Genomic DNA, 24,477 nt, shown 5'->3' on the forward strand with positions numbered 1-24,477 from the left:
CTCCTCCTTTTCACCTTGTTTTCTGTTTTGCATTGGGTTACAAGCATTTAGGTCTGGCCCAACACTTACTTTAAATTAGTCTTCCCCTTCAAAATTTTCTGTGCAGTTCTTTTAGCCCAAGTGATAAAACTTTACTATAAGGATTTGACTTTTCAGTTACAGATACGATTGTCATCTCACAACACCTACCTTCTCATGCAACTGGAAGCACTACCAAGACTAGGCATTGCTCTTGCATAAATTGCTTTTCACAGAATAAAGGAAAAAAGTCTGCTATTGTTACAGTTACATTCTTCAACAAGCTCTGCGGTTACAGATCCAAAACACTGGGGTCCAAATAGTCCAGTAGGTTCCACTATTTTTCTTTCTTGTGGTTTCAGGAACTGTGGCTCAGTTAATTAATGTGTTGCTGATTTGGTAATTTGACAGATGGCTATAAGCATTTATTGATGGAATGTCAGAAAACTAAAATACATAGCAGGAAAAATAAGACTGCCTTTACCTCCTAACTTAGCATAAACATGTTTTCAACTAAAGATTCCTTGACTTTGGGTCTAGGAGTTGTGGAGGAGGAGTGAATATTAACAATGTAGACTTACAGATAAGAAATCCATCCTGCAAACACAAAGATTTTTTCCGATTCACCCAGTATTGGGGCCAGCTTTGCTGCTGCTGCATTCTGTTCAGATCTAGAATTGAACTAGTACAACAGTTTCAAACATCTGAATTGGGTTACGGTTTGGAAATGAAACTACCATTTGCTGATCTGTCCTGTTGAAAGATAAATACATAGATGAGCTGTTTGCTAACCACATTTGCTCTTGTTTCAGCTGTTTAAAAGATCTTTCAATAGCATCTTGTTTGGTTCTCAAGAGAAAAGAAAGTATAGGGGTTTAATGTTAGGTTTCCATTCCCAAAATAAGGATGATCTAGCATCTGAGCAGATATCCTGAAGTAATCATCTCTCTCTCCACTGAAGTCTGAAACAATTAAAAGCTTGCATAATAATTCAGGAATCAATACTGCAAAAATATGGTTGCAGTCATCTTTATGTTGTAAGCATCAAAAGCAAAAACCATGGAATATTTGCACTGTATGGCTATGACAACATCAGACATTGGAAAGATGTGCCAGATTTATTCTCAAAGCAGTGTATTATTATATCTGTCTCATCACCAAACTGGTGTTATCCTCAGTAATTAGGCAGAACTCCTGTGGGAATCTACGACTCACTTTTGATCTCCCACAAACACTGCATGAACCATTTCAACAAAATGCATCAGTTTTCATGCAGTACCTAGATTTAACTTCCAAGCTGCCCCTGTCCCCGCAAGATCTAGAGTCTTCTGAGTAAGAAGAAAAAGATACGCAAATACTATGAAAGTATTTTTCAGAGGTGGTTATGGTGACCAGTAAATTTTGGCTGAAAAAACCCAACCCAACTGGTGGTAAAGCATTTGGACACCCGTGGCAGAAGTGGTCTCTAGATGACTGAAAGCACTTGACGTAGAAAGGATTGTGGCCATTGTAAACCATAAAAATGTATCTATATAAAATAGAAGAACAGAATGAAACGCACATATTTTACATTAAAAGGATGGAACCTAAACCACACGGGTGCCAAATTCTTCTTTAAAGAAGTTAAAAATCAGTACAATAATGAACAGAAGATCAGGCTCCTCCAGTATTCCAGTAAACTCGTAACAACCAGATTCTGAAAGATCACAAATAAATTTGAGTCGATTTGCAAAATTGCAAGTTGCCTATGAGTTTACCTCAGGTTACTTCTTGTAAATAATGATAAGGATTTACATGCCTCCAAGTTGAAAACCAAGTAACTGAAGCAATAAAAAGCAGTAGAGCAGTTTTTGAAAACATAGAGTACAGAGCTTTTTGCATGCAGAACAGATCATGTCAACTCGAAATACCTGAAATGGAGTTACAGCACTAGCAGAACCTTTTTTTGGACTCAGAGCAGAGAAAAATGAAGAAAATTAGAAATGGGAACAGGATAAAAAGTAATGGCATCTTTATGAGATTATAGTTGGCAAATCTTTTAGCATGAACAGAGAAACTAGAATATTTGCTGTTAAGGGACTTGCTTTGAAAAGACCTTAAACGTTCCAGGTTAAGGGCAACTTATTAAGCCATAACATTATTCTCATGCTACTGGCACTTGATAGTATTACTCATTACTTTGTTGCATTAAAATGCAGCAGATATGACTGCTGCTCCAAGCGACATCTGTAACACATGCAAAGATTTCCACAACTGCTTACCATACCAATGGGTACACATCTTCTCTTACTAAGTGAATGGTACGTGAACACTCAAGTACCTACATACAGCACAGACACATCTACTGTATTTCACACCTCTCTTTTTCAGAGATTTCAAATAACTGAGATTAAATTACTGCTAATTCTTTTGGAAGCTAACATAGGCAAATCGAATACCAAAACGCAAATGTAAGAAAATAAAAATCTTCATTCTCCTAAAGATTGTTTCTAAATTTCTAAAATAATCTAAAATAATCTGCTTTAAAAAAATCAGAGTGTATGTAAAGCTACATATTAGGTAATTAATGACAGACTTTAAAACATTACTTTAATGTCAACCAATTTATAACTTTTGCCTTCTTTTGGACAAATTGCCTTCTTTTGGCAGCATGAGCAGTATCTGAAAGTGTAAACCAGTTACAGTGCTCCTTTTGTATTGCTAATACTTATTTCTTCCTTTCATATGTAATAGGAGAAATTATAATCTTTTCCATATACAGATACATGAATACATATTACATGAATATTGAAGCAAGTTAATCTGCTTTCTTCACTGGTGAAACTCAAAGCTTTACCATAAGCAAATGTGGCAAGTACGTCTGTTCTACAACTGGACAATTCAGCATATTTAGATAAAATACCCCAGAGCTGCCCAGGGAAAGCGGCAATGCTGCACAGATGGGACAGTTGCTCTAAAGGATGGAGTAGGACTTTTACAATCTTTCAAACCTTTTAAATATTTTGTAAGCAATGTAAGTCAGCGCCCAGTGCACACTATTGTATTTAGAATTCTATCCAAACTATCTATTCTATGTTATGTAATTTGTGCAGTATTGCTTCAAAGCTTTTTGAAGCTTTTTGATTTTTTATTTTTGGCTTATTGATTTTTGCCTGTTGTGACAAATTCCATGCAGATTCCTCTTATTTTTTGAGGTTAGGATTATTCTCCTTGCCTGATGACTTTTTTTTTTTTTCTTCCTCTCTGCAAGAAAAGCTAAGCATATCAAACGTCTAGTTTCCAATCTAAAGCCTTTTTTTTCCTTCTTTTTCTGTCGTATGTCTGTACTCATGGAACTCTAGTATTCAAAACTGTGTTCTTGGGTTCCTCTGGCAAGCTTTAATAGCATTACTTGCCAACGTTACTCTTCAAGAAAACAAGAGTTTGTAAGATTGGACCATAATATACCTTACAGATACAGTAGAGTATCTATGGCATCTAGACACAAAGAACGTAAACAAGATAGTGTGTCTATACTCTGCCTTGGGAGTTTATCTTGGACTTCTAGCATTATTTACCATAACTTGAGTTTAGGTGAATATGGTAGATGAGGCCAGTTCTGCTCAAAAACTGTTGGTTGGCTTTTCTGGTTGTTCACATTTAATTTCTTGGCCAGTTACAGAGAGAGGTCTGACTTGAACTAGAGGAAATCTGACCTGTAATTGCGTATGCTGGCCAGACTACTCTGAACACAGAAATTCCACCTGGAGCAGCTCTTTGGTTGTAAGGAGGAATGAATTAAAGTCCCTTCTGTGATTTCAAGTTTCCTCTCCTCTCTTTACTTCTTTTGGATATATAAAATAGCATTGGATCTCACAAAAATGTTTGCAATGAGGCAAAATCCAGAAGAGCAAATCTCTTTCATCAATATCTTTTGAGAAAAAAGACTTTATATATAGGCTTTTGATAAAAATATCTACACACCCCCAATCAACAGTGTCAAGATTTTTGGACAAGAATTTTTTAATTGAAACATCAACGTCCGAATAAACTCACGGTCTCTGTGGCTGGGGCTCCTGCAGCTGTCACCGTGGTATTTCCCCTACACCCGTATTTCGGGTGTGATCCTCCAGGAATTGGAGACCTTTAGGTAGCAAGTTTAAGCTACTGCACCCCAAAGAAGAAAGAAGTTCTGATAGATAGATAAAAAATTTAAGTAATCTTACAGTGGAAGGGTGAGCACAAAGAGCTGCATATTGTGTATATGAATCTTTTAACTTAGGTGAAAGGACATACTTTTATATATGAGTTCATTTGAATATAGGGGCCTTCAAAATTATGCACATACATATTATGTGTCCATAGTTCTGCTTTATTTCACACTGCGTACTCCAACTGATCTGTAACTTCAGAAAAACGCTGGTTTTCTATTTTTGCAATTTTGGATGCTTTCTTCTATCGGTTCCCATAAATATTGGGGATGCCATCCTCACCCCCTCCACATAACAACACACTTTTATTTGGAACCCTCTCCTTCTGCCACTTATGCCTTGTCCCTACAATACTAATCGCATCTGGCAACAGCTTGATTGGAGTGTCAGACACTAAAGAGACAGGTAGAAATAAGTACTAAAAAATCACTCCTCATATTTCAGGTGATTAAATTAAAGGGCTAAACAGAGACAATAAAATACAAGGTGTGAGGGGGAAGCCACATGCATCATTAGCACAACTTTGTTCATAACTTTTTAGTAACTTACATCTTTCTTTTCCTGTCAAGAGAGTTTTGTAAGTCTCATTTCAAGGTTTTTATAGCAAAGCTGATTCTGATTATAAACTTCTGTCATACGAAGTAAACTTTAATTATTTCTTGTGAGGAGGACTGCTTAAAAATGATTAAATTTCTATTCAGATAGCTATGCCATAGTCTGTAAGTTTTGTCTAAAGTAAAGTGGAGGCTACAACTGAAACAGACTTTTCCTCAATAAGCCTATTTGAAGGATGTCGCTACTCCTAGTTCTGATCTCAAATCTAAAAAGTGATCTAATTACCTGGACATATCAGGATTCTCTGCTCTATTTTCTTAAGGAGGGGTAACCTATGCCAAGCAGCAAGAATATTCAGCAGAAAGGATGCAGAAAAGAAATAGGAGACTTTCATTTGCAGTTTAGGTAGCTGCCTATTTTTGACTCACTGTCAATGATGGAGGTGCTGTTTCTAAATTTTGCCAGTGGCTTGGAGGTGCAAAAAAAAAGAGACAACCCCCAGGGCAAGCCAGGAACAGAAATGGCTGGCACAGCCCAGAACTACGGCTTCCTCTGCATGTGTTCATGGACCTCAGGATCAATTGCAAGGCTAATGGACAGGATCTAGCTCTTATTTTCACGAAATATTTCACGAAAAGCAGCTAAGGCATCCTAGTCTAGACAACCTTGCCTTTGTATTCCCTTAACCTACCTATCGCTGAAGGGCTGAGGCTCATTAACTCTGGAGTTGGGGTGGGGTTTTTTGTTGTTGAAGTTTGCTTTAAGCTGCAACTCCTTAACCAAAAATATATTAATTTATGAATCTTAGGTATTACATAGTTTATCACCATTTACAATGAAAACTCCAGTGTAGCTAATATTTCAAACTGGATGCATCCATGGCGATAATAATCTCTTTTCATTCTAGAAGACAGTGAAATATTTTTCTTCTGACAAAAATCACATCCCAGAAAGAAAAATACTAAACTAAATCCAACTTAAGTAAAAAAAAGAGTTTAACAGTAATCTTTATTTCTCATAGTACTGTAATCTTAACACACTTGACAACTTAGTTCAGGATGTAGCTTGAGTGTTTTTAGAGTGCAAACAGATGACGAAAGAGATTTTCAAAGCTCCAAGTGTCTGCCTCCCTATCTGTCCATCTTTAAAATTTATACTCCTCTTAGCAAGTTTTTTATATTTTTATTTATGTTTTAATCATTTTTAGGTTTATATATTGAAAATAAGAATGCACAAAAGCAATTACAATTTCTTATTCTTATGTCCAGCAATATCTTCAATATTTTCCTATGTAAGTATTTTTTATTGTATAATTGCCAATATTTAACAGATGCTGGGAAAAAAAAATCTCATTTATTAATCAGTTTTTACCTTCTCCCTTATCTCCTACTAGGATAATATAGTTAATTTGGAGAGTAAACTCCAATTTAGTTTCCTTTTTGAAGGAGTAATATACTTTTGTTGAGTAAAGTTGCCTTTCTTCAAACAGTAGTCCTGAGACCAACAGGTTAAGGATAAAGGCTAAATAGCAACATCTTAAAACTTGTCCAAGTACAATAATACTATATAAAATAGTAACATAAAGAACATATTCTTTAATAACGCTAACTTGTAACAATGAGAATAATTCTTCACTAAACAGTTTTCCTTTTGTTAATACCTTAGAAATAACTCACTCTAAAAAATGCTTTTAAGGAACATCGAAATTTCAGTGGACAGCGCAAGGATTTACTCTATTCCGATTCCATCCATTATCTATGACTCGGTAGGAGGCCTGCAGTATACTGCGCAGTTCATTGCGTTGCCTGTCATATTTCATTGTGTATGTCGCTGTAGTGATGTAAAATTAATCTAACAGCAGAGGATTTTTATTTTTTTTTTAAGCCACTAGTCTAAGTAATACCTCATGATCATAAAAATCTCTAAAACATGAGGTGATGGCACAGTTTATTTAAAGGTAAATAATCAGTGTAGCTAATTTCACAGAGAAATCACCCAGGTTTGGAAAAGATGCAGTTAATGCCTAACTTTCTACCTGTATTGTATATAAACACTTTCGTATTGTATAAACCCCAACACTTTTCTCCGGACTGTATAAACACAGATATATCCGATATGATATTTAGTTCTGTCCTTTACCCCATTCAAAATTACTTTTTGTTGACGCAAAAACGGTTTGGAGATGTTTATTACTATTCGGGAAAGAAGGAATAAAAATATTCTTAGCGAATTTCTAACAGAGACTGTCTAATAGACAGGACTCTTTCCTAAACAGACCATCGTCCTCCTAGAGCTGTGATGCGCTATGGCGCCGGCAATCCCAGCAGGGAGGGGGCAGCTCGGCACTGGGGACTCTGCAATGGTGGGAGCCAGCAACGGCCAGTAGCATTCCTGGTCTGAGGGTCTGCCTGGCCCCTGCACGGCTTTCATCACACTAACATCCTCCCAGTTCAGTTACCTGAGACAGCCTCCAGCTACAAAGTGAGGATAAAAGTTTAGAGTTTACAAAAGTACCGTGAATTACAAAATATGAGTTCCACAGAAGTGCTGCATCCTACTACTGAAATATCAGAGTGAACGTCTTTTGAAAAACAGTATATGTTTTTAATGCAGAACGAATTTGAGACAGACAATTACTGGCATTAGAATATGAGGGTTATGCATATGTATTTCATATATGCAAATTCCTCATACGGAACCAATAACCGTCTGACAGATAAAATGACATTATTACACTAAACAACCAGAGGTTCTCAGTCAAACCGAGGAGAAGCCAAGCCAGCCATGGTATACTTGAAACCATTCCTTGAAAAGAAGTGCAGACTAGGAGGAATCCTAAGTTATAACCACCCTCTGAACCACGAGTGAAGAGAGGGAGATGGTTAGGACCAGGAATGCTAAATCAGGAAGTGCTTGTGGTTAAAAACAGAAGCAACCACATGAATCAGAGGTTTTAGGAGACAGCTAGACGACGCTGATCGAAAAAAAAGAAATATTAAAGCACAGAAAAAAACCCAGCAGGATTGAAAGGCCCAAAAAGATCCGTGTGCATTTGAATCTGGTTTCAGAATAGAAAAGCAAAAGCCAAATAATGAAAGATTTAGACATCCTGTAACAATAAAACTTTTTTGTCATTAAAAAAAAAAATTAAAAAATCAATCTCAATTTGGTCTTCCTTCGCCATCTGGAAGCTTTCTCTTAAACAAACAAATAAATGAAACACACACAACATAAAAATGGTTTTCATTTTCTTCTACATACCCAGAAAAAGATCTCTTAATGACAAACCCCAAAATATACTTTCAGTCCTGCATAACTCCATGGAAACTCTTTGAGCTATCGTCAATCATCTGTAATATTCCTCTCAGAGGCTAACAAGCAGAATTTAATAAAAATATGAACATGAGTAATGTTTGAACATTAAACACAAGAGGAAAAGTAGTTTTAATTAACCTACAAATGTTTGCATTGAGTAGGCAGGAAAAGATTGCCTGTATATAAACTATCTTACGGTATTAAGAAAACAACGGAGCTAGCTCCTAACGGTTGTCTCACCCCTTACCTTCCATATTGAATGGACACTTTAATGAGAAAACCTTTTTTTTAGGAAGTAATGATGCAAAGGAAAGCATCGCAAAACAAAGCAACATGATTATAATTTGGCCTTTCCAGCAGTATAGTATGCAGAATCCACAACACTTTTTATCTGGAATGAGATCAAAGCACTTAAGAAGTACTGTTAATTTGTGGGAACATAACACATCTGCAGATGATTAAAGAGATGATGCCACTAACCATTTGAAATGAGGAATTTGCTGTTCATACTTTAAAAAAAATATTTTCTTCCAATCCAACCCATAAGACTAAAATGCTCCTTTAAAAGAGTTTAAATGGCTTGGGAGGAGGGAGTGTTGTGCCAGAAGATAGATGCCTGAAGCTTTGAAGCTGTAGGCACCAGCATCATGTTGATTATTACATCTAGTTTACTCTGCTAATAAGTGAGGAAATGAGAATTGCCCATCATTAGATGGGACTGACCTCTATTATGCTGTAATACAGTCTGGGTTTCTAATTTCTTTTCTTTTGATATGATGTTAGGAGGTCAATCTATCAAAGAAGTCTTTGTTGGGGAAAACCACAATTTTGATGCCAAAAGGTTTTCCTCTGCATCAGCTTTATGGTTTTTTCAGTGAACTGGAAGTATGAGGACTTCACTGTAAGAGTGGTCAAACCCTGGGACAGGGGCTGAGGGAGGCTGCAGAACTCCCATCCTTGGAGATACTCAAAACTCAGCTGGTCACAGCCCTGAGCGTCCTGATTCAAGTTGAGTGAGAGGTTGGACTAGGTCTCCAGAGACTCCTTCTAACCTAACTTACTCTCTGAAACCTCATGCCTGTTTCACAGTTATTTTGGTAGAATGGTTCCTTTCAGCATGGAAAAAAAAAACCAAACCAAAACAAAAAAAACCAAGATAAAGGAGAAGGTGCCTGAGAGTTGCCCTCCTGCTGAAGAATATTTTCTGGTCTCTTTCATACCTGCAGATGCCAATGTCCTCGCACAGATCCGTATCTGCCCAGTGAGAACTGGACTTGAAGTGGGGTTCAACTGCTGATTGCTCCAGCCTTCACCAGTATCTCTCCATGCAGATACAGATCGTTTGCTCTAACAAGTACTACATCTGCAGAGGAGCTGTAATAGCAGCCTCCCAGAACAAAAACAGGACTCTGAGTACCTTTGGGGGATAGAAGTCCCCCCAAAATATTTTGGCCATATACTATATTCTTAGAATCCTGTTATCCTCTGTGCCTAATAATCCTGGTATATTTTAAACAGCATATACAAGAGGGATGCTCAAACAAACAGTAAAATAAGCCATTTCTTCTTTCATGAAATCTCCTACCTTCCTTGTTTGAAGAACAGGAATTTTTTTTAAAAAAAGTGTCAAAAGAGGGAGTAATTAATTTATACAGGTTAACACAATTAATGACATCTTATGAAAAATTCTAAAATCTATAATTTCAGAAAAGTGAATTAAAGACTATTCTCTTCTTGTGTTCTGATTTCATACATAAAATTGATGCTTTAATCTGGCACAATCTTTCAGAGTGTTAACTTCAAGTCTATTTAATTGATCAACAATTCTTCTGTCATCAGCCAAAGTGTCCCTTTCTTTTGCTCACTGATTATAATGATGACTGTTTTAAACAACTGTATGGGATTAAAGTCTTTCAAAGATTTTGATAGATAGTTTTTGCCAAAACCGAGTGGTAACTTAATTCAGGTTTCCAGATTCATGGAAAATCAGATTTATATCATAGGCAGCCCACTTAGTTTTATTTTCAGAAATCAATTCCATCTAGTGTTATAGTAACAAGCCTTAAAATCTAATTCTAGCTGAAGTGTAAAGACAATGCTAAATATTTATCAATATAATTTCTGCTACTGATTGTAAAATTAGGCATAGGCTTATCTGCATTTAAATCTTTTTTCTATTACAGTGATTCGAGCAAAAATATCCAGTGAAAAGGTGGTTCCTGCCAGTGATGATCCTCTTGATACCCACAAAATGATCCGGTATGAAATCAAACAAATAAAGGTATATGGCATCACTTAGCTATTTTGAAGTTCAATGCTGATAACCTATGTATATGACTACAATTTAGCCCTAAATGCTTTAAAAGCTGGAAAAGGCTCTAGCTGCCTCCACAGTTCGACCCAGGTGAACTACACAGAATAGATCAGAGTAGGAATAAAATATATAGGGGGGGTGGGAGGGGGGTGGGAAGGGGAGGAAGAAAAGAAAGCTGTTCTGACATTCATGAGTTGTTAAATAACTATTTTGATGAAAATTTTGTTATTCATGATTGATTTATGAAGACTTTCTGAAAACTTACTTCAATCTATGAATGGTCTTCAATACATTTGCTGTTTCTAGTGGATACTTGATCACCTATGTTGTATTATGATATATCCACTCTCTGACTGGATGTTGCAAACGTTATAAACAGAGGAAAGCTTTTCCAGCTGAAATAGCAAGGACCTTTGTTCATCAGTGAATAGGGTTATTTGCAAAAACAGGAGTCCTTCCTTGATATTCATATAAACAAAAATCCATTTGTATGAACATTGCTAGGAAAGCAAACACAAAATGGGAGCACCCAAAACGACACTCATTCAGAATCTCACAGGACTTTTCCATCATTTGTTCAGCTCCAATAAGGAGATATATTCATTAATATACTTTAAGACGACATATCTTGATCTCATTAAAGTCACTGTCAAACTCAGTGATGTAAAAAAGCCCACGATCTACCTGGTTTTGGAATACACAAAAAATCGGTAGTCTGTTTCAATTAAGATATGTTTGTGTGCATCAGTGGGGTTTTTTGGTTGGTTGGTTGGCTGAAGTTTTCTAGGTGGTTTTATCTTATTTTTCATAGCATACTGTTTTGAATTACTTGTACTGATTTTTATTATTACATTTACTGGGAACACTTAAGGAGAACACTATTAACAGCTACATGCTTCCAAAAAAAATTCAGTCCTTCAAATTGTATTATCAGTAGATCACCTCACAGGAGTTTTACTAAGAAAAATCTACAGTAAACTAGAATATCCTAAAATATTCACAAGGATGGTTATCACACATGACTTCTGTTAAGGTTTTATAGCAATTTCAACAAGCCGTTCTTTTCACCTTGCTAAAACAAACCCACAAACTCTTTAACATCTGCTACTTTCTGTCTTCTGAAATGATTTATGGCATTTTCAAATGTTTCTTTACAGAAATAATTATATAAATACCAGAGCAATTCTCTTTCCTCCCATTAGCATTTTAATTTTCCGTTGCTGCTCTCAACACTTCAGTAACTTTATAGAAATGCAAATCATCTTATACTTCATCACAAAAATGAAGAATGAGAAGTCTAGTCTGTTTTATTGCTTTCAGTCTATAATCCTGTTCTTCAGTAACAGCACACTGAAATCTTTGAAATATTGGAACTCCTTTGGAGTTTCTCCTAAATTTTCGTAAGTGGAGGCCTATTCAAACCTCAGGCATCAGTAAGAGATCTTCATTTAATTCCACTAAGCTTCAGAAGGCAAGTCAGTTAGGACTAGACAAACCAGAGAGATTTATTTTCTAATAAAAGATGCTCTACATCATACATACAAGCTTAGATTAAAGACAAAGGGATCATAGCAGTCCCACCCTCCAAATTCATACTCCTGGCCAGAAGCGAGTTAAGAAGAGAGAGGAGCTGAGGCCTCCACCCTGGCACGCAGGCTGCTCGGCTGCCCTGGGACCCAGCTCCCTGCTCAAACCCGGCAGAAGGATTTTCGTTTAAAATCTCCGCAACGGAGAGCAGGTGAGCGAACAGGAGCTTCTGTAAACTGCAAATCTTTTCTGGGGCGGCTAGCGAACTCTGGGGCACTGAAACAAACCCATACAGGCCACTGTGCCCGCGCCTGGGAAACCATACAGGAACTGACGCAGTGACGTAACCTGACATATTAAAGCATACAGCTCAGAGGAGGCATACCGGTGAAAAATAAGCAGGACTGTGTATACTGAAAAGTTACTGAGAAACATTCACCTTTAAATTAACAGATGTTCTATAGGAATGTGTTATGGATAAAGTCTGCATCGTTACAAAAGTAAAAAGAAGAACTGTAAATAGTTCATGCCTGTAAACATTTGTAGGTGTAAAATAATCAATTAAAATAATATAAAATTGTATGCAGTTGGCCAGACTTGGCCACCCCCATGGAGCAGGATGATTTACAGACTAATATCACAGAAATAGCTTGCCAGAGATCTTCAAATTGAGCCTCACGGATTGGTGGCCTCATCTGTGTATCTCGGTTCCCTCAATAACTGAGCACTCGGTTGACCAGAGCAACAACGTGATAACACTATTTCTTACCTTCCCCCTCAGATGGATAGCATCTAAAAGAAGTTAAATCATCAGTGTATGTCAAACGGTAGAATATTCCCTTTTCACTATTGCAGTTTTTCTTGAGTGCTTGCGGACTGATTTCCCATGCCGTAAATGTGATGCCCTGCAGTCACGACAAACTGAACAGTCCTGTCACTGTCAGATGGCACCGATCACGAGTTTCTGGCTAACCCTCTGCACAAGCATCTACAGCACTGGAGGGATATGCTAAGAATTAGCTTCATGTAACACAGTAAGAATAGATTCTCTAATCATCTCTTTTGAGCTGTAGTATCTATCAATATACATATTGATGGATACTAAACTAAAACATTATTATCAACTTGGTATTAGTTTTGATGAATATTTTTAAAGCCACACTCACAGTCATTTAAAATTCATTAAATTAAAATTCATTTAAATTCGTTACATTGACTTCCCTCAGCAATTCTTCTCCCCTTTTGGGAAAGAAACACAGAACCTATAGAGGTTACATTTTACTGCAACTGTAAATCCAACAAAATGCTGCTGTTTCTCTTTTATATTACTCTCTGGGCTGTTTGACATGTAACATTAGTGTGGCTGTTTATGCTACTTCTGTTACAAAAATTGTATTTCTGTTATTTTAAATCCAGTGCATTAGGCTTAGCATTAAAACATTTCTGTCCAAAAATACCGATATTAAATATGATTTTGCTATTAATTTTCAGAAATAAAAAAAAAGAATAATAATGGGGTTTATTAATTTAATATATATGGGTTGGCATGTTAAGAAGCTATACAATTACTGTTCATTTCTCTTTTTTTGTAACGTTTACAGCATTATACTAAAGAGAGAAAAAAATACATTATTTACATACAATTGAAAATTTGTCTTCATAATATTCTTACTGACTTGGTCATCATACTTCCTCTGAGGAGCCAGCTAAATATCAAAACAGCGCCATTAGCTTTTGTGATGCTTTGTCCTGTATTGTCAGAGTACCAAAGTAAGGCCCAAGATATTACTGTCATACCTGAAGTCAACACATTTTACCAAACTGAACTAGCATAAGCAAAATTGCTAAGTATTTTCCACACGAGCTGCATGGATGGAAACCCACTGAAAGAATCAGAATCCTTTTACAAGAGGGTGGGTCCCCTCACAGTGGGAATACGAGGCGGTATTTAAGCTAAACACAACAGTATTTATGCTTTATAATAATGCATGCAGTTTTAAAGCTAGATATTAATCACTATATAAAGCTAATAAAATAAGCCTTGATATAGTTGAAAATGCTTGGATAATAGAGAAGGATGTAATTAGTATAACAGCAGCAAGCCTGAGATACTGCAAATCATGTAGATAGTTTTAAAAGAAAAGTATGCTAACATCGTCAAGCAATAGCCATGTACGGGTCTCAGTTACATACCTCAGAAGGACAGGGACAATTCAGACTTTAGTACACACCTCTCGGTTCTCCCAGTCCCTCGTCCTACTCTCCTACCTCAGCAGAACCTCAAATGTAAATGGACCACACCAGAATGCAGCACTGAATCAAGCCAGCTCATCCCTTTACAGAGAAAGCTTATCCTTTTACACTTCCAGGAGATGGGAGAATACGACTGAGAAGATCAAATGTGATTTACTGAATTAAACAGAAGGTTATAAACTTAAGAAATGCTTTAATAAATAACTAGGTCAAAACCTGAGATAGGTCAGACTGCAGTTTAAACAAAACCCCAACCAAGCAACCAAAAAAACCCCAACAAAAGAAACATTAAACTCATTTATTAACTAGATCTCCATTGTAAGTTGGCATGGATGTTTATCTTTTTTTTTTAATACCTAAATCAATTTGTGTTGTCTGCATAATGCCTCTTAATTTAGATCAAGTGATGAGGTATTAGAAGAGAAGTTGCACCCTACTGTCCATCCCAGCCCAGGATTCTGAACAGAGAGAACACGGATCAGAGGATACCTGTGCAGCTCACAGTCAGTATGTACTAGGCACCCATGCCCAGTACTCATACCCCGAATAGGGCAGATTTAGGCATAGCAGAAGCAGGGGATTCAAGTTTCAAAGACAGCAGGAATCCCGAGGAAGGCCTGGGGCTCCTGCCGAGGTGGGGGGCTGGCGGTCAGGGAAGTCCCTGCCCCAGGCCGCTGCTTCCCTGCTCCGCCGTCTCCCCAAGAACTTCTATTTTGGGCTGACACACCACGCTGATTTAATAAAATTAGATGCATTTCATCATCATTATATAAATTTTCCTATTATTTTCACTGCTGCTTTGTACAGGATACCAGTTTGGTTTTTTATTTGGTTTGTTGTGTTTGGTTTTTTTCTACTAAGCATTTCAAAATCACACCTAATATTTTTGGATCAGAAGCCCAATTACAACAGCTTTGGCTTCTTCCATTCCATAAACAAAACCTCAGAAAAATCAACATATTACCGTGTATTTTCCGGTGCCCTGTACTATTTAAATCTCCTGAGAGAACTTGAGCAAGAGGAACACATTTTCCAGTGACGCCAGCTGCGACTGGGAGAGCCTGCCCCTGGGAGCTGGGAGCCTTGCGACCGCCCGTGGCTGCCAGCACACGGGATGAGGTCACCAAGCAGGGCCCCCAAGGCGCTGGGAATTCGTTATGTCACATTAGGCGATGACAGGCGTTCCGAGGCTGATTAGCATCTTACGGTTCCTTCTCACATTTGGACACAACTGAATTCAGTTTGATCTTTAAACAGCTTATTTAAGAATTATTTTCCTAGTTGGAAAAGCTAGTTAAGGAGTGGGCAATCTGAACGCTGCGCAGGCTTTGATCCTGAACCTATCCGTTTTGGTTTTATCCGATCCCATTTTCCAACCGTTATTTGAGAAGGATGCATCGGGCAAAACTCTGGATGTGGAAAAGGAGCTTGCTTTAATGACTGAATATAAGAACAATGCTCCGTTTCTTAGCACGTTTCATGTCCTTGAAGACATGCATCATTACAATGGTCAAGATAAAATCTTCCATATTAATATATCAAGAATTTTTTTCATCTTACAGTGCTGTAGCACCTTGTTTAAGATGAATGTGGTCTCTGCATTACTCCTTAAGTGGAAGATGCCAGTAGAATATAAATTGGAAAAGCTTTAAAGAGCCATTAAAAACACTGAAAAAGCACATTTAGAAACTTAAAAAAAATATTAAAAATAATTTAAAAAAAACCACAAAACAAAAAAACAAAGATCTAATTTCCTTCTGAAAATAATAAGACACATTTCATTTAGTGCAGAGAAGGTGTCTAATTTTTGGTATTTTCTCTTATAAGTTCAGACTCTATAGCTTTCATTAAAGAGCTGCACCATATACTTCTTTCAGCTGTTACTTGCAACAGTTTATTCATGTTTGTTTTTCACTGCTGACTTTCTGTTTCTGAACATTTTCAGATGTTTAAAGGCTTTGAAAAGCTCAAGGATGTTCAATATGTCTATACTCCTTTTGATTCGTCACTCTGTGGAGTGAAGCTAGAAGCTAACAACAAAAAGCAGTATCTTTTGACAGGTAAAATGTAGCAAAACTAATATACCTATGAAACCAAAAATAACAGCTTAGGTTGTCTTCACAAAAATATGCAAGCCTTTGTTAAAAAAGAATATATTTTTGTACTAAATAATACAAACACTACACAATGTAAATATTTTGTAAAGCTGTAATTATACTGTGATCTTATGTGTTTTCCATACTTCATCCAACAATCTTAAAGTTTTAAAGGAAGTCAAGGTCAGTAACTATGTAATTAGTAAATAGGAAGTATGCGATTATTTGTTTAAAAGCAACAGTACCGATTTTCCCAGGAATGTAAACATGCTTAATGAGACACCACATGCCTACATGTATGCAGATTTGGGGTTCTAATTACAGATTATCATCATCTTTTGAAAAATATCCTTCTTACATCTTTTACGTTTTTTTCAGCATGCAATCAGCAGAATAGTTCTCTCAGTTGTAATTACATTCATTGAAAAAAGGGTGAAATGTGACTAATTTGGTGCAGTTACTTAAAAACTTTAGGTATTCTTGCAATTCATCCCAGTATTTAGAAAACAGTTTTATTTGCATGCCCTATTTTTCATGCTGTAGGTCAAATTTCAAGTGATGGTAAAGTCCTCATCCATTTGTGCAACTACATTGAACCATGGGATGATTTATCCTTGTCTCAAAAGAAGAGTCTTAATCAGAGATATCAGATGGGCTGTGGCTGCAAAGTAAGTACAGAACGAAACTCTGTCTGATGGTGGAGCCCACCTTACAGGCACTAGCAGTTTTTACTGGTGGGAACTGTTCTCTTATACACCATATACTTCATAATATTTGAGAATAAATACCATTTTAAAGAAACCTGCAATGTACTGAATTAATATGCTATTTTACGTTTAGATTACTACCTGCTACATGGTGCCCTGTTCAATCACCATGCCAAATGAGTGCCTCTGGACAGACTGGCTGATCGAAAGAAAGCTATATGGGCACCAAGCCAAGCACTACGCCTGTATCAAGAGAAGCGATGGCACTTGCAGCTGGTACCGAGGTGGTCCTCCCCCAGAGAAAGAGTTTATTGATATCAGCGAACCTTAAAAAGATCACTTCCTAAAAAGCTTTGGAGTCTAATTCCATCAAACATTGCACGCTCACAGCTTTGAATTGCCATCGTCTAATGTATCTGTTGCTTAGAAACAAAAACAAATTGTCCTGTACAGCTGAAGTACGAGTCTGTGGAATTGGCACTCACGCCAGATGAGGAACAAATCTCCTGGAGGTAGCTGCTCTGTACAGTTATGCTTTGTACAGAGAGGCTCAAGCTGAGAGTGCTCCTCTGTGTCCTCTAAGGCATAACAAGTTTCCCTTTTACCCATATGAATGTATGAGAACAAAATAATTGCCAGAGTTTTGCCCCCTATTTCTGTTAACCTACAGATTAAGAGAGCCCCAGGTTTTATTCAAAAATCTTTCTGATGAACTACAGAATGTTTTATATAACTATTTTTTTCTGTATGAAAGTCTTCTGATACAAAAGAATTATTGTACAGTGTATATGTAAAGTATTATAACAATGTGCTATTAAAAGAAAAAAGATTAAAAATTCCCTGTATTTCCTTATCTGTTGAAACAAGTTGAACGCTTCTGTGATTAAAACAGTACGTGCTCCATATTTTGAGTGTTACATCACAGCTTTCTTTATCTACAGAGTTGTAACTTGCTTTGATAACTAAGTTAAAAAACAGCCTTGATAATCAAAATCCTCTTACCCAAGTCGATACTGCTATGGACTACTATACCTTGCTGAAAGAGAAGCCAGATGTTCTAATGCTTCAGCATTTTATGGAACCAACACAAATAATGACAGGCTAAAACTGCTTTTATTTACAGAAACCATGTCCATCATCACAGCAGCTGTAGTACTTGATAGTGCCTCTCTAAATATGTGATTAGGTCATTGTATTTCAGCACCGTTAAGAGCCTTGGCTTTAGAAACTCCTGTAAAATATATATGCAATATATATCGAATAACTTACACTGCAAGTGATTTCTAAAAAGCTCTCAAATATTTCACCATATTTTAGTTTAAATTTACATTAATGATTTTTCATTCATGAACACCAATCATAATCTGTCTTATTGAATTTTGTAACTCATAAACTTATACTAGAAAAGTTTTACCACATATTTTGCCTTTTAGTTTTTTAGTGTTCTGACTTTTATGAATTGATTACTGTAGTTAGTAACTAATCTCATACGTATTTAAGTTTACAAAAGTAACTCAATTCATAGTGGTAAAACTTAAGAAATTATTTCAGTAAATGCCAAAGTTTAGACAGTGGTCCAGCTGCTTGGGTTCTAGAAACTGAATGAGAACCATCGTGCAGGATATGAATCTGTAATAGCTGCCATTTCTGATATATTTTACTCTCCTATTTTCTTCATTGGGTTTCTTTCACTTCATTCTAATTTTGGCTAGAAATTGCTCTCACATATTCCACATATGAGAATTTTTAACAAGAGGCAGAGATTTAGACAGTTCTGTTCTCGTCTGGTTAGATCAAGTCTATCTCAAGGTTTAACACAAACGCTTTACTCATTCCTGCTAACCATAGTGTGATGTTTCCAGCCTATGGGCTCATTAAGAATCAAAGCTGTTACTGCCTGTTGGTTCAAGGGTCCAGTGTCCCAAATAGCTCCTTCAGTCTGTTTCCAACAGAGTCCTTACAAAATCATTGGGACTCCAACTTACATAGAAGATACGTACATCTTTAAGTGTATGGGCATCTTCCATTTGATTCAATGAAGTTGTCATTTGGACACAAACCTCAGCGTGCCCCATGTACCTTGTCACCCCCTAAAGGATGTTGTATTGGATATATAATGCATACTTGAAAAAAACACCTGTATATGTGACTTTTGTGACATATTCTGCTCCTGTTTCTAATGTTTGTTTTGATAATTGCATGAATCCGTATTTAAAGGATAGTTTTGAAAACACTGTTGTGAGAATAATTATTTTTTACTTTTTTTTTTTTTTTTTGTGGCTAAATGTATGCAATTCCAATGAAGTGCAAAGGGTGCAAGGCCAACAGGAACGCATGCCATCATTCCTTTGAGGAGCATATGTTCCTCAATAGCCAATGTTTCGTTATTTACTTTAAAGCAGTGTTTCTCTTTTAAGTTACAATCCTAAATCAAAGCACCATATATTTGTGCTGCCAAATGTAAAGCCTAGCTTGTTTTCTGTTTTGCTAAAGACAAACCAAAAACTACCTAACACTAATCTGGACCATGGACTTATTATGGCTACTTATATAAATGAAATAAAAAGGCTACATTTCTTCTAAAAAGGAGCTGATGTAGCAGCGACAATATTGACATTGCTATTTATTGTCAGTGTTGTGCATTTATATTACAAACTTACAGAAAGACTTAAAAAACAAACCTTATTTCCTCACGTCAAACCAAAACAATTCCTAGACAAGCCTGTAAGAGCTTAATAACCATACAAAGTCTGAATCCGGGACATGGCTAATTAATATTCAGTACATGTACAGTGTAGCATTTGTTTCCAAATCCATTTTGATGTCATGGTATCTTCTGAATAGCACTCCACAGCAAACAGATATTTTCTGATTTTTAACTCAAGATAGTTCTGTTTCTACTTCAGTTTTACAGTAACTAGACCTTAAACTCAACTAACCCAACTCAGATTGCCTTCTTTATGTACCTTGTAAAAATAAATGTTCTCTTCGATATTTATGAACAAACTGTAATATGAATTGTACACCATAATTACTTGTAAAAACATTTTATATTTGACCTGCCATAAAATATAACACAATATAACATAAAATATAACACAAGGTGTTTCAAAACTAATGGCCATCCACTTTGATTTCTGTCTGAGCACTTATCTGGCCAAACTTTCTGCAAGGTATGAAGTTTTTTGTACAAATGTACAAAAGTACAAAGTACAAAGTGGGATTTTTTTCCCCTGCATATCAATAAATATGGCAAGAAAAGCTTTACAAAAAAAGCCTCGCAGAATGAGTTTTTATTTTCCCTGGGATTCAGAACTGATACAGATTATGAAAAGGATTAACTTCAACGCAGCATTCTGAATATGTTACTTTCCTATCAAGATTTTCGCTCTAGTGGCATTGATATATTATCAACAGCAGAATATTTTTACATTTTATTTTTACTTCTTGAAACTGTGTATGTGTTACATGAAAGGTTAGAGGAGAAGTATAGCCTGGTACAACATTTGATTTTAATCTGAAAATGACTCACATGACTTATGATAAGAGTAGGGAAAAGAATGAAGAAGGGAGACTGTACAGGTGAATGGTAGAAGAAACACCACCTTGAATATTACTGGCTTTTTCTCATGTTCCAGTTAAGTTTTAATTAAATTGTCCAACAATTATGTCAGAAAAGCCAGAGTTCTTTTCATGACAGAGAACGTAAGAGGTGGGAATGTAGTGAAACAAAGGGAACTAATTACTGAGGGAAAGGCTGTAGATATGACTCAACTAGCAATGAGGTTAAAAAGCCTTACAGTGTTTTGTATAATCAGTCTGAGATGAATGTTTCTTGTTTCAAAAAGTGTTTCATTAAAGCAGCTCCATTTTTACACAAAAGAATGGCATCTTTGTTTATTTACCTTGTATTGCTGTCTAAAGACTCAGTACAAATGATCACCCTAGTATGAAAGAAGTAAAAGAAACAGAAGCACAACTGCACCTCTGGCACGCTCAGCTGAAAACTCAGTTCACAGAGATTTGGAGTTTTCCCCTGCTCCCCCCCTCGCCCCAACTGGTTTGCACTGAGGGGAGGGAGAGCGCTCTAGGTTACAATTTGGAGAACAAGAAGGGAAGGAGTGAACGCAAGCGGAACTACAAAAAATTGTTTTAAACTGTAAACACCAAATTCTGTAAAAGTTAATGCAAATAAAGCCAGTTATTAATAATCAGTGTTTAAAAATCAACAAAATTTAAATAGCATGCTATGATTTCAATCTATCGACTAGAAGACTCTGATATCCAGATCATCTTACAGCCCATTCTAGAAATTTAAATAAAATGTTGTATTGTGCCATGTTCCCCAACTATTTTTCAAGCCACAAATCTCCAAATATTTTCTTCAGATGAAAAAGACAAACAAATGAGGTTTATCACAATCAGTTATTACAGCACCTCTAAACCACATATGGCAATGCAGTACCAAAATGCATTCATTTTCTCTAGATTAACATCCATTACGTAGAAATATGTAAGAAAATCACTCAGCTGTGGAGAATAATATTCAACAGTTTGAACAAAAGACAAAACATCAGTTCAGACATTAATGAGCAATGTAGAGGAACAAAGAGGGGAAGAAACCACTCAAATAGTTGTTATACACTTAAGCAAAATATGCCTTATAAACACATACACCCATTTTCATGTTTGTATTCTATTACTGAATTTGAGTTCAATCAGTTGCTCAAGACAGCAGGTTGCAATCAAACTGGTAGACCTTCTACAGGGTGTAACTGAAACTAAAAGCTAACACATTAATTCTTGTCCCAAAATTAGAGGATATTTTCTTTGTTTCTCTGTACTGCAATTTAGCAACGCACTAAAAGGCCTGCTTTTTCAATAAAATCACAGAATCCCTCAAGCTGGAAGGAGCCCATAAGGATCATTGATTCCAACTCCCTGCTCCTCGCAGGACACCTAAAACTAAACCATATGACTAAGAACATCGTCCAGATGCTCCTTGAACTCTGACAGGCTTGGTGCCATGATCACTTCCCTGGGGAGCCTGAATAATAGCTGATAAAATACTGAAGAAAGAACAACAAATTGCGTGCAGGAAATTATAAACCAGCTTTAATCTTGGACGTTCTCAGGAAAATAGAGAGATATAAAACTTATTACCATTTAAAAAAGCATCTTGCATAATGTGAGATGTGGATCTGCTTCTCCACCTGTTACGAATGAATCCCTGAGGCATAAAACACTCCCTTTACATAAAACAAAAAATAGTAAGAAAAAAATTTTAAAGTTGTGTATTTTCCTGACAAACCCATCAACAGAAACCCCTCCCATTCTGAAAAGATTTGACTGTCTGGCACAACACTTAAATCTGCGGCTCCAGATCAGTACCATTCTCCTTTGGCTCTACAAAACTCCTGTGTAGCAAATTTACTAAAGAGATAATAGTGCTGAAAGCTTCTTTCAGAAGTGTCCTACGTGACAAGAGAAGTGGAAACATTTGTGAGTTAGTAGTCCAAAGAAACCAGGGAGAACTGGGAAAGCAGCACGAAGCGCCATCCTGGCACACTTGCAATATGTACAAAAATAGGGCAGAACTGCACCATGCTATGCTGTGTTTATTACTTAAAGATGAGATGGACGTGGGAGAAAGAAGACTTCAGAAGAAATCTTAGTCACCGAGGCTTATCTCAGATGTCACCTATGATAATGAAGTGCTAGCCAGAGTCTCAAGACAGACACACAGCAATTACAACTTGGGGGGGGACCTTACATAAACAGCTAACTAACATTTGCATCACGACCTTGCAATGGTACTTGAATCACAGCTGTGTGACACATGCTGAATGGATTATACTCTAAAAATAATTGATGCTTCTCTGCTGTCTAGTCAATCAGCAAATAGCCACCCTCCAGTTTCAGTACTCAAAGTGTTTTCTCTAGAAAAATGCACTCAGGGAAGAATTTCTGCTTGGAAACCAGAAGAAAAGAAAGAAAAAGATGTCTGCAGCATAAGAGAGGTCGTAAGTAATGGTTGTAAGTGTTCTCATTATGAAATGCATTTATGTCTGTAAAGGACTGGGAATCAATGGCAGCTCAGGTACATGAAGATCACAAGTCATAACCACTCTGATTTTAAAAGAGTTCAAAGTTCCACACTGACGACACAGAGCCTTCTGGATCATCAACAAAGATAACAAACACTTTGAACACATCATAAAGGACTAGGCTGAAATCAAACCATAAAAGTACTTCTAGTGCTTTAATAGTTGTTCAGTGTCTTTATATGTATTTAATCTCCTTAAGATCTGAAGTTGGTTAGCTGAAAAATTACTACCTTCATATCTGAAAACCTTGCAGTTAACCAGCACAATGCTTTTAAGTGGTGACCCTGTCTCATCCCTCTGAAAGCTTCCAAAATGGCTTTTAAAATCTACAGTAAATGGGGGAAATGAATTGTGTGTTTACAGTTCCTGTTGTACAGAGACAGCAAGAAAATTTAGTACTGGTGTTTGCACGTACCATTTCCTTGTGATTTGGATAGAACGTTTGCTCAATTAAAGGGAACTTCTCTGGACCCAGAGTTTTGTAGACAGACACCAGCTGGGCAAACTGCAAAATAAAGCCAAACAAAACAAAAGCTTAGGAAAGAAACCACATTCTACCAAAACAATCTCACACTGTCATTTTGCTTCTCCTTTTCTGAGTTTCATAAAGAGCAAATACACATACACATTATACACTTTCTCTCTCCTCCCCTCTCCCATGCGCACCTTTTTTAATCCACCCAAGGCTCAATTTCACATACAGATCAATAAGGAACAACACCTCTAAGAGTTAAGCCTGTAGGGAAAATGAAGCATGTTGGAATACTGGTTTTCAGGTATCTCATTGTCTGTATAGTTTAAGCTGATTTTGTGATAATAAAATCATTATAATTTTGCATTTGCTACCGTCTTTAAAGATCAGATATATTTCACACTAATTTAGCCTCTGGCACCTCACTGACACTGAAACACAATTTTGCAAAACTGGCAAACAGAGAAGAGCCATAACTATGTCATATGTAACAAGCCAGGCAAAGACCAAATAGGAGAATTTTGATTCCCTGGGCTCTAGCCATGTACCATAGCTACACGGCCATTCTTCCATGATCAAAACAAGGATATTGCCCATTTAAATGGCTATGTGTTATTGCCATTTCTATTAATTTTTTCTTTCTGTGGCCTTTCTCCAAAATATCCAGGCTACCTATATGCTGGGCTGCAGTAACTTAACACAGAAAGGAAAACAACATTTTAACACAAAAAGGCTAAGAATTCTTTATTAAATAGAAAACTTATTTTGGGTCTGCTCTTTCTCTTTAGCAAACAGATCAACTCTTATGTTGCAATAGTTCAAAAAACTAAATCACTCTTGAAATCACGGCTTAGCAAGTGAGGTTTCTAGGGAGCAAGACGACTTTGGCAGTCAGAAGACCACTATTGTTTCAGGACTCCAAA

General features: G+C 36.6%; 2 protein-coding genes across 2 annotated transcripts in view; one reads left to right on the plus strand and one right to left on the minus strand.

Moving 5' to 3' along the window:
- TIMP4 (TIMP metallopeptidase inhibitor 4) overlaps nucleotides 1–20,875 on the plus strand; it is a 29,224-nt gene extending 8,349 nt beyond the window's left edge. Inside the window, exons 2-5 of the mRNA XM_056336677.1 lie at nucleotides 10,262–10,359; nucleotides 16,118–16,232; nucleotides 16,812–16,936; nucleotides 17,109–20,875. Of these exons, the coding sequence (XP_056192652.1) occupies nucleotides 10,262–10,359; nucleotides 16,118–16,232; nucleotides 16,812–16,936; nucleotides 17,109–17,306 (536 nt within the window). The 3' untranslated portion in view covers nucleotides 17,307–20,875. The remainder of the gene's footprint in view (nucleotides 1–10,261; nucleotides 10,360–16,117; nucleotides 16,233–16,811; nucleotides 16,937–17,108) is intronic.
- The window catches only part of SYN2 (synapsin II), a 193,676-nt gene that overhangs the window by 70,156 nt on the left and 99,043 nt on the right, over nucleotides 1–24,477 (minus strand). Inside the window, exon 5 of the mRNA XM_056336676.1 lies at nucleotides 23,498–23,587. Coding sequence (XP_056192651.1) covers nucleotides 23,498–23,587 — 90 coding nt within the window. The remainder of the gene's footprint in view (nucleotides 1–23,497; nucleotides 23,588–24,477) is intronic.

Source organism: Falco biarmicus, chromosome 4, assembly GCF_023638135.1.
Source record: "Falco biarmicus isolate bFalBia1 chromosome 4, bFalBia1.pri, whole genome shotgun sequence".
In the NCBI taxonomy this organism is placed as follows: Eukaryota; Metazoa; Chordata; class Aves; order Falconiformes; family Falconidae; genus Falco; species Falco biarmicus.